The sequence below is a fragment of the Diabrotica undecimpunctata genome, chromosome 6, assembly GCF_040954645.1.
Source record: "Diabrotica undecimpunctata isolate CICGRU chromosome 6, icDiaUnde3, whole genome shotgun sequence".
NCBI lineage: Eukaryota > Metazoa > Arthropoda > Insecta > Coleoptera > Chrysomelidae > Diabrotica > Diabrotica undecimpunctata.
In genome coordinates, this window is record NC_092808.1 from 146,612,379 (window position 1) to 146,624,253 (window position 11,875).

General features: G+C 32.8%; 1 protein-coding gene across 1 annotated transcript; it reads right to left on the minus strand.

Moving 5' to 3' along the window:
* Positions 1–206: 206 nt before the first annotated feature.
* On the minus strand, positions 207–9,594 carry LOC140442893 (uncharacterized). Its single transcript, XM_072533853.1, has 2 exons — positions 9,421–9,594; positions 207–704 (listed from the first exon to the last, which is right to left on the minus strand). Exons 1-2 carry the CDS (start codon positions 9,472–9,474, stop codon positions 318–320), a joined length of 441 nt encoding a protein of 146 aa, XP_072389954.1. The 5' UTR covers positions 9,475–9,594; the 3' UTR covers positions 207–317.
* Positions 9,595–11,875: the final 2,281 nt, after the last annotated feature.

An 11,875-nucleotide genomic window follows, 5' to 3' on the forward strand; every position in this document is an offset into this window, starting at 1 on the left:
GTGGGATATATTACACAATAACTTTTACACAATAACAAAAGTCATTTAAATAACAGTTATGGTTTTTATTTTAATAAATATTTCAAAATTTTACATAATAAAAAATTTCGTGAAAAATAAAATAATTAATAAACAATTCCACATAAATATACCTACATATATGTGGGATATATTACACAATAACTTTTACACAATAAAAAAAGCCATTTAAATAACAGTTATGGTTTTTATTTTAATAAATAAGAAATTATACAAATTATTTTTTAATAGCAAGGAATTGCAGAAAATAATCTAAAAAATTTGCTGGCATGTGACAGTTATATCAATTCTGCGTCAGAAATCTCGCTGAGCGCTGACATAACACACCTCATTGCATTATACGCCATTTCACCATCATTAGAGCCAGTTATTCCTTTACATTTATCAACTATTTTAAGACTGCCCGGTTTGTAGTAATTGCTCAAAAACTTGATAATATTTTCGTATAAAATATTGCCGTTTTCGTCTTGATAACCCTGCTTTTTATAACTGCATGATAGGAAATCCTTATACTTCGGATCTTCGGAATGGCCTAAATGGGCCATGGCTTGCTCAACAACAGATCTATCCAAATTGATTTCCTTTAAGCACGAAAGCCCTATTATCTCACGGTGTTTCATATCTTCACGCTCTTCGGCCAACGTTTTCCTTGCTGGTGGAGCTGCCTAAAAAATCAACGAGTATTAAAATAAGTACTTGTTAGTTATTTGTTTGAATCAAATTCAACCATTAATAAATACAGTTTTGACTGTTCGGGGGAATTAATCTCTCTAAATACAGTGTGGATATTCAGTATTAACCCCCCTCCCCTCCCTAGTAAACTCCGTTATTTAAGACAAAGATAAAAAACGCTCGGACCCGTCAATTTTCATTTTAATAGAGGTATTTTATAACATAAAAAAAATTGTCACCCTTTTCATCCCCTTCACTTGACAGCTAACCCCTCAGATTTTTTAAATGGCAATGGGGGTCGTGCGATAGATCGTTGAAAAGGGTTTGAAAAGAAGAATTCTAAAATCTATCACACTTTACTTTCACTTTAAGGATCTGTTTGTTAATAACGATTTATTGTTTGGATATACCTACACTTTGCGATATAACAATACAAAAGTAGGTACACTAGTTTTGCTTTAATATGGGACATTCGGTATAACAAAATTTATTTAATTTTTATTCTTGAACGTTTATACCGAATTATTTTTTTTGCAGAATAAATACTTTTGTGTCGTTAAAACATATCGTGGTAAGAACAATTTTTTAAATAATCTAGTTGGCGTGTCTAGTTTTTGACAACTGTCATAAAAACCAAGCAATTAGCACTGTTGATTGTAAAGAATATTGACAAGAACTTCAGATTTGGTGAGCTTTAGTGGAAACCTGTAAATTTTTAGTATTCAAAAGTCAAACCAATCAAAATGGCACCACCTCGTAGATTAGTAGACAAATGTGAAGCAATTTTAATATTTAGTGAAGCAGGCCGTAACTACCATGAAGCTGTGAGAATATTTTTAATGAACATTTTCCGAATCGTCCAATTGATCGACATTACTATAGACTACTTCGCTATGTCGCCAAATTTTGTGAAACTGGTTCTGTCGAAAACAAGAAACGGGATGGTTGAAAAAAGACTTCTGAGGAAAAGCAAGTAGATATTTTGTCTCAATTTGTAGTAAATCCATTCAGTTCAACTAGAAATGTTGCTCGCGAATCAGAAGCAAGTCATAGGACCGTCTTAAACATTTTAAAAAAGCAAAAATTTCATCCCTATTGCGACCGCAATATTGTGAAATTATGGATAATAATATTTCACAAGATCCAAATTATTTAAGACATATTTGTTTTTCCTATGAACTACATTCTATTTAAATGGTCATGTACATCGACAACACATAAGATATTGGTCTGACGAAAACCCTCGATTGTTTCGAGAGTGTCATACTCAATTTCCCACTAAATTAAATGTTTGGGCAGGTATACTAGGAGATCACACTCTAGGTCCTTTTTTTATCGGAGGCAATTTAACGGGGAAAGCTATCTTAATCTATTGGAAACACAAATAACTCATGCAATTAATGATGCGCTTAGAAACAATCCAGGCGAATTCACCCAAGATCTTGTTTTCCAGCACGATGGAGCTCCGCCTCCTTACAATGCTCCCTTTCGAAATTTTTTAAATAATTTGTACCAGAGAAGATGGATTGGACGTCGTGGATTCATTGAATGGCTACCAAGATCACCAGATCTTACTTCTCTAGATTTTTGGGGTTATATGGGGTTACCCTAAATCCAAACTGTATGGAAGCCAGTTGACGACACTTGATGAACTCCATCAAAGAATAATCGAAGAATGTAATAGGATTGATATGCAGACCCTACAAAGGGTTAGGGAGGCAACGAAACAAAGAATCTACTTCTTCCAGGAAGTAAATGGAGAACATCTCGAGCATCTCCTGCAGTAATTTCAGTTTTCTTTAGAATAATTTGCCAGTTCCTTTAATTTTAAAGATGTAATTAAATACAATATTTTTTGTATATTTTATTTTAAATAAAACCATTATGCCATACAAAATTTCAAACTTATACTTTTTGGAATTCTTCTTTTTAAATCCTGTTCAACGAACTATTGCACGATCCCCATTGCTATTTAAAAAATCTGAGGGGGTAGCTGTCAAGTGAAGGGGATGAAAAGGGTGACAACTTTTTTTATGTTATAAAATACCTCTATTAAAATAAAAATTGACGGGTCCGAGCGTTTCTCATCTTTGTCTTAAATAACGGAGTTCACTAGGGGGGGGGGGGGTAAGACTTAATATCCACCCTGTATACATTTTAACCTCTAAAATAATCGAGAGACATCACGAGAGGCAATTTTCATTGTTCCATATCCTTGCGCCCTCTTTCGAATATAAGCCATCTTTATATATGTGCAAGTGTCAAACGTGGAAATAACTAGGACAGGAAATGAAGTGGAAATAATATTAATTACCAAAACACGAAAACTTGAGAACTTAAGACGTGTGATAAGAAGGTAAAAATACTCATTATTACAACTTATGAAAGGCAAAATTCGAGGAAAGTGAAATGTGGGAAGACAAAAAATATCCTGACTTAAGAACCTAAGGATTATAATAATATATAACAAAAAATTTTAAATATTAAATTCTATATCTATATATATGGAGTTCCTGAGGAGAAGCTGTAGACTTACAAAAAGAGACAGAATTGAAAACGCAGAGATTAAGCGGAGAATGGGAGTGCAATCAGACATAATCGACTATATAGAGGAGAAGAGACTATCCTGGTACGGCCACGTCAGAAGAGGGGACAGAGGACGCTGGATAAACAAAATCACAGAATGGAGCCCGATTGGAAGAAGAAAGAGAGGAAGACCCCGAAGGTCATTCAGAGATGAAATCGACGAGGCTATGGAGAAAAGAACCCTGCGAGATGGAGGCTGGAATGACAGGGAAAATTGGAGAAAACGGTTGAGTGAAGGAAGACAGTGAAAACTGTGGAAATCCTTAGTAGTAGTAGTAGTAAATTCTATATCGTAACTCAATTCAGTCTCTTACATGATTAAAAAACTTACATAACATGAAAGCAACACACCACTTGATTTGGCTTAGAATATGAGAATGCACTTTATTAATTCAAATAATCTGTTGATCAGATTAACTGGATAGTAGCCACGGCACCAGCCGAATCTTGAACAAAAGGAGGCCTCTATACGATGATCCGAGTGACCTCCATATCAGGATAAAGTTAGCCTCTAAATGAAGAGGAACTTAGATTCCATTGGGATAAAGGTAGCTTCAAAAATGGGATCAAATTGGATTTTCAATGGGACGAACTTGTATTCTTAAAGGGACCCTAATCAGATGACAGGGGTCTCTAAATACATGTAGAACGTCTTTACGTCTTGATGCACAGCGGAAAATAAAGTAGAATGGAAAAGGTGTGAAAAAATTTTTATAGAAAAAAAAACCTGCTGTCAAGTTTACAAGAACTATCTTTTATAGTTTTGGATAATACCCCATACCATTCAGAAATTTTAAATAAGCAACGAACAAAGTATACGCTCCAACAACAGACCATACAGACGAAGACCATATCTACTGCGCTTATTGACTCTCGTACTCAATTTACAATTTTATGTGGCGATTTCAACGCAAAAATAGGTGTAAAAGAAGCAGAACTAGAAACATCCTTGGGAAAATTCGGTTCCCCAGGAAGAAATGACCGAGTAGAAACGCTACTAGGATTTCTACTCCAGAATAATTTATTCAACATGAACAGCTTCTTTCACAAAAAGATTCACAGAAGATGGATATGGGAAAGTCCAAACGGTAGAACAAGGAACGAAATCGACTATAGCATTTTTCATATAAAATGCTTGCACGTTATATAAAGTGACGTCACTTATATTTAAAATTTCCAGAACGTCAACCTTAGAGTTCAAATTTTCCTAACACAGCTAATAATACGAAACCCATACGGAACTGCTCGATCTTTCATAAGCGTCAACATGGTGTAATAATCAGAAACATAAAATCATCATTATATTGAAAATTTTAGAATTATATTGATTAAATAACCAAAAACATTTGTTATTATTAATAATATAAATTTTATGAAATAACTCTTTCAAATTTTATTGACAGTTCAGCTTGTGACAAAAGTGTATAAAGTGTTGCCGCTTTTTGATTTTTGTTTATGTTTTGATTTCTTGCAAAATTTGATCATAATATAATATATATTAATAAATTGTATTTATAAATACATATTAAATTTAAATTAATTGCTTTAAAAACTAATTATTGTTGTGTATTGTATATATATATATATATATATATATATATATATATATATATATATATATATATATATATATATATATATATATATATATTTAGGGATTCTACAGTATTCACTGCCTTCCCTCGCTCAACCTTTTCCATCTCTCTCTGTTGTTCTATTCTCCATCGTTTAGTCCTCTCTTACTCATGGCGTCGTCTACTTCGTTCCTCCAGGATTTTCGGGGTCGTCCTCTTTTCCTCCTTCCTATGGGGCTCTATTCGGTTATTCTCTTTATCCATCTGCTGTCGCTAGTTCTTCTTACATGTCCATACCACTTTAGTCTTTTTTGTTCTATATATGTTAGTATGTCTGTTTCTATTGATGTTCTTTGCTTTATTTCGTCATTACTTCTCCTATCCATTCTTGTTACTCTGCAGCATCTCTCAGGCATTCCATCTCTGTTGCTACTATCTTACTGCTGTTTTTCTTGTTTATGATCCAATTTTCAGCCCCATATGTCATAATACTTCGCACTAATGTTTTATAAATCTGCGTTTTTGTCTTCATATTTAGGTGTCTATCCCACCATACTGAGTTAAGTTGTCGGATTGCTGTTCTTGTTTGTCCTAATCTTTGTGTAATTTCTTCCTCTGTTGTTGCCTTTTTCGTGATTATAAACCCCAGGTATTTGAATTTATCCTTTCCTTTGATTGTTACGTTGTCATCAATCTGTAGATCTTCTATGTCTTCTTCACTTGTAGATAGGTACTCTGTTTTCGCGAGGTTAATATCTAGGCCAGCCTTGGTATATTCTTCTTGTAGTTTCTTCATCATGTAGCTGAGGTCGTCTTGGTCTTGTGCAATCACTACTTGATCGTCTGCAAAACTTAACTGTAATTTAACTTGTACTATAATTACAACTTAACTGTGTATTGTAATTGTGCTATTCCAAAATAAATAAATAGTCTGTAGAAAGCTGATAAGCTTTCATATAAGATAGATTAATTTGAACAAGAAATAATGACGGGACGTTTTTACTATTAAAGCCCCAAAAGAGGTAAGTTTAAAATTTAGAATATATAAATTTTGTATTAAAATGTTTTCTAATGGATTTTAGTGTGTTGCAGTAGTCTTAAAAGTAAGTGTATTTACTGTTAATATAATAGTTTGACAAATAGTTGACATTTTAAAAATTCCTCACTTACTAACTATTCTGATGTTTTGGCAACGCTGTGGGGTTCTGACGTCGTAAATCTTGAATGACGTGCAAGCATTTTTATATGAAAAATGCTATACATCATAAGTGACAAAAAACAAATAATTAAAGATGTAACAGTACTCAACAAGTTCACCACAAGCAGTAATCACAGAATGATACGAGCAAAAGTCCAAATCGACACAAAAAGAGAAAGAAACATAATGATTAAAAATAAATCTCATACCCCCATTAAATATCATTCAATATCTATATTCAATATAAGATAGAATTCAATAATTGCATGATAAACGCTTTACAAGAAATTGCCTTACTACAAACGTGGTAGAGGAACACCTACACGTTGGGCTGACGACATCAGGCGTATCACCAAAAATTAGCAACAAAGAGCACAAAATCGCAAAGAATGGAGGAGTTTAAAGTAGGCCTATGTCCAGCAGTGGGCGTCTAAATGAAGGCTGGATGATGATGATGATGATGAACGAACAAATTTCTGGACAGTACATAAAATCAAAGTATGGTTAACGAATGAAAATATTTGATTTCCTCAGGATTCTTTCAAGCCTGATTTACTACAGTTTACCAAAAGGAATGAAAAACCAAAAATATTTATAGTAGAGACGAGATTATACATAGTTTTGGACATAATGTGACCTTACCATTGTGAATTCAATCCCATTGAACATATTTGGGGAATATGCAAAACTTATTACGATAATTATATTATACGTGATGGTTACAGTGACGCAGCAATTTTAGAAATATAGCAAGAAGCATTGAATACTGCTACTCCTCCCCTACTATTCGACCCCGAATCCAAATGAAGATACCGACGACAGTGATTATGAGTATGGATCAAATTCTTGATTACACTGTAAGATAATATGATGCTATTTTCTCATTAAGGCAAATTGTGAGTGTTAATGTTATTATTTTTTTCACTAAATACTTAACACTACGATTTAGAAACAATAGAATTTGTAATTTTCTTATATTTTTACACTAATAATTGAATACATTATCAGCTAAAACCTTATAGTCACTTGTCTTCGACAGTGCTTCAATTATTGGGACAATTTGATATTAACTTTGGGCGACACCAACCCCCTCTCAATATCTGTTGTCTACCGTTACAGCAGTAGGAGGAACTTCTCGTTCTCTGTACCTTATCGGCGTTTAGTGTCTGTCATGCCCGGGTATCTCTTATGGGAGTGACAGTCCTCTGAAATTTGTATTTCCTAAGGACACCAGAGGGCGTAGCATTCATAGCAAAGCTTCGTGACTGCGCAATACCGCAACCAACAAAACAAGTACGCCATTTTTATTGTGGTTTCGACACAGTGTTTCGAGTTGTATTATTTGCGATTAAATAATTGTTTGCTTTTTTGCCATCATACTTAAATAATTACGGTTTTTAACTGTTGCGTTAATGGTTGTAATAATTACAATAAGGATGCCCAAATGCATATTTTTCCAAAAGATAGGGCGGTAAGTAGAAAATGCTGATATAGGATTTTATTTATTTTTTAATAATTGCCTTAAAATGTCCGATGTTGTCCCAAACTTCTTTCTTTCACGTTATGATGTGTATTAGAATTGTTGCCGATATAGAATTAGGTAAAAGTTTTTTAGGAATTAAAATTATCGCCATTAAAAATGTGGCAATTCTTCAATGTTTTAAGAACTTTTTCTACAAAACTCTTGTTTATTTGTCCTTTTGTAAAGCACCTCTAGAAATATACTATGTAATATTATTTCACAGAAAATATTAAAAACAAACTATTTATTTTTTAGCTTTATGATATTTGGATTAACAAAATTGGCAGAGAAGACTTGCACAATTCATTTTGGACCAGAAGCCCGCTATGTTGGATTGAGATATAAGTCCACCTTGAAATGTGATGCTATTCCTTCTCTGTTTCTGTGTTGTAATTTATAGAAACTACAGAATAGCCACTGTTTAACCAACTACATTTAAATACATGTAATTAATGTTTATATAAAAACGTAAAAAAGAAAATAAAGTAGAAAAAGAACCAACGTTTGTTTTATTTTTGTAATCAAACCCTCAATATTAATCTTTATATTTGAAGAATTACGAGAAGATTTTTTAAAAAGATGTTGCTTTCCTAAGGCCGCCAGATGGCGCATTGTCCAGAAATAACCTACACAGTTTCCTATCTATTCAGTAATATATATTCTTTATCTATGGTGTCTGTTATCCAGTGGTGGCAACTTGTTATCCAGTGTTTGATTTCTTGAAAAATTTCGTGCGACACTGAGGAGTAGGCAGATTGAGACCTCAGTACGGTTTGACGGTTCTTGTATTTCTACAGAACACAATTGGTACGTCATGAGTGAAGAGAGTAGGTAGATCGAGACCCTAAACTTGAACGTAACCGTATCACTTTTGATAATGGCTCCAAAATAATGGGTGTCGAAACGTCATTACTAACTTCCCGAGAACTTAGTAATTTTTATTTACCTGACCGCGGAAATTTGTCCGTGTGACTCAAAGAGATATGGATGTTGGGCGTTTCTCTACGAGAGAAGATCCCAAACCGCCAATTACGACGAAGAGTGGGAGTGGTTGATGCTGTAGAGGGAAGAGCAATACGGAAATGGAACTGAGCTAGAATGTTACGTGGCTATAATAACATATAACAGATGGACAAAACGGATACTGGAATGGAGATCGAAAAATAATGCCAAAAACTGGAACAAGAGGCACAACATCGAAACACATGGAAAATTATGAGGGAGATCAATTCACAGCAACTAGAATTAACAGGAATTAAAATACTGCATGAATAGCTGGAAGAGCACATCTAGATGGAAAAAGCAGCGAAAAATGACACGCTTGCAAGATACCTATAAAAGGTAAGATATAAATAAAATCTTGGAATTAAAAAGCAAGACAGAATGAAATGAACATATTAACATAATTGATGATTGGTGATAATTAATCGGGATAAATCACCAGGAGGAAATCGGATTTTGGACCGTTAACAAAAGAGGTAGATCGATGACTTAAGCATGGAGAGGGCATACATAAAATGAGCAGATTGGTTAATATCGAAAAGGAAAAAGAATGAGCTCTACCCATTTTAATTCCATACTTCCCCATTATAGGTGCCATACCTAGACACTATACCTTATCACACCATTCATCCATTTAAGCGTTGTCATTATTGCAACATGCATTCTTTATTTTTATATATTTTGAATTGCTCAACATTCAATGACGTACGTCATAACTAATCTTACTGCGTTATTAGGTATAGAATTTTTCTTTCAGATTCATTTCATTTTTTTGTCACACAAAACACCTGTCTATATACCTACTAAATATTTTCGTCTAAACTTACCTCCAGACAAACGAAACTGGCGATCAGGACACATGTCACAATAACGGCGTTCATAATAATTGTTTTAAATGCAAATGATAATTAGATATTTTGGATCAGGCTGTTAGGAAAGTAAATAAAAGTTTAGTAACCTAATCTAAAATTTATAATATTACGGATCAGTGAAGGTCAACTAAACATAAACAAATTTTATGAATTTGTTAGACTTATATACGCTTATATTTAATTAATGGTCGTTTGTAGTAATTTTATTGAAACATTAAAAATCTTGATGTACTTGATAACCATTCTATCGATTTTTGTCTAAATTATAAAGTCGAATTCATGTCGAATACTTATAGTCAAAAAAATTAATTAAATTTTTAGAATACAATGTTCAATGTGCAGTAGGTACCTACTTTTTTTATATAAAATTTAGGATGACCTTCAGTATTCTTTTATTTTTGATAAATCTATCGACCTTTTTGATGAATAATGTTTGTATACCTACTCCGTGTGATTCACGACTAGTTTTTTCTTTAGTGTCTTTTTTATCTTTAAGTTTGTTCACATTTTTGTGACAAACCTGGTGTTTAACACGTTAAACGCCACAATGCATAGTAAAAAAAGTTAAGTGGGCCAAAATATTAAACACGCTTACAGAATTATTATTTACAGCATTTTAAATAGTTATTCTCCAGTTTGAGTACAAGAACTTACATTTTTCATGTTTTTTAGACTTATTTTACTTGAGAAACACGTGTGCATCTCGTGACCACAAATAACTTTTGGATTCATTGAGTCATGTGATGCACACTTTTTAAGACAAGAATGAATCTGTAATTTTATACGTTACATTCGCTAAACGAATGCATTACGTGTTACTTATTAGTTAGTTGTTGGTGGGCGAGGTAGTACAGTGTGTCTTATCAGTTCTTAATATGTCATATGAAAACGAGCAGAAACGTATGCAAAAGCTTATGAAAGAGTTTTTTTTAAACGAACACAGAGATAACAGTGTTCAGAATAAAAGTTTTTAATTGGGTAGTGATGACGAAATAAGTAGTTCTTCGTCAAATGACGGTCTTCCGGAAAGCAAAAGACCAAAATTGCAAAGTAATTCATAAAATTTACCTTCAACATCACAAAACTCAAGAACAGTAGACATGAACATGTTATTTCCCAATATCGACTGTCAGAAAATGAAAGCTCTTCAGAAGACGATGACAGATTGATACGGAAGAATGTAGATGGTCAGAACTTCAAAAATATTACATTTAGTGTTCAATATTTGGGTATGAAAGCTGAGTTTTTTTACATGTAAGATAAAAAAAAAACCTCCCATATTTTCAACTAATTGGAAATGACGATATTATTGAGTGGATTGTAACGAGTCCGTCACTTCAATAATCCTTTAAACATTTTTAAATAAAATTTTTAAATCCATATCCCATTAATATTTCTTAATTTTAAATGTCTAAGTTGGTATTAAACAGCGACCCCAGCGGCTGTTTTAGGCAGACCTTCTTATCCGACTAACAAGTAAGAATTAGCGCGCATTCTGGTCTCAACTCTGGACAAAGGAGGTTCGTTGAACTAAAATAAGTAGGCGGCAAGAGATGAGCTAAATTTGTTTTAAGAAAGTATTTTTTTTTTTTTTTGGAAGAAGATAAGAAAGTTTTAGTTTGTTTTTAGTGTATACCATTTGAGTTATAGCCACTCTTAGCCGGTAAGTGGATTCAATTATCAAGAAAAATTATAAAAACCATCAGCCATTTTGATTCCTATATTGTCATGTTTCATTTGATAGTAGATATATCTATCTGTAATTTTTTACATCATTTCATTAAGAAATATTCTACGTCTAAATCGAAATAAAATCGATAAAATCATATGTCCAATTTCTATTTTACTTTCCGGCCTTAAACAAACATATAATTATATATTTATTAAGACTATATCTATAAAAATATTCTGTCTTATACCGTTCGTTTATATTATAAAATAGATCCATAGCATGCGTTTTCGTTTATAAAATTATCTATTTAATCAATCCATTTTACTTAAAATATTGTCAAACCATGCGAAGGTCACACTATTTACAAAATCATTAAAGCTTTTTGTTCATAGTAACTTTTTTTTTATCGTATCTTTCAAGGTTAATAAACCTTGTGCTTTTCCCTACTTTTTATTAAGAGCTATGTTATTTTAGCCTACTTCAGAAGTTCAGTCCAAAATCAAGAATTCATCATTTTTATTTTTGTTGAGGATTATATTAGAAAAAAAATTGAGTTATTCCCTACTGGGTTGGCACCTCTGCCGTCTTCTTGAGCTGTTCCATCAGAGATCCAAGTCTCATATTAGACTTCCCGGATAACTTCAGGGAACCAGTTGGAAATACCACCTTAGAGTGTGGAACACAGCTAATTTGTATTAAGTCTTGTTATCAATTTTAATAATCTTTATATACTATTTT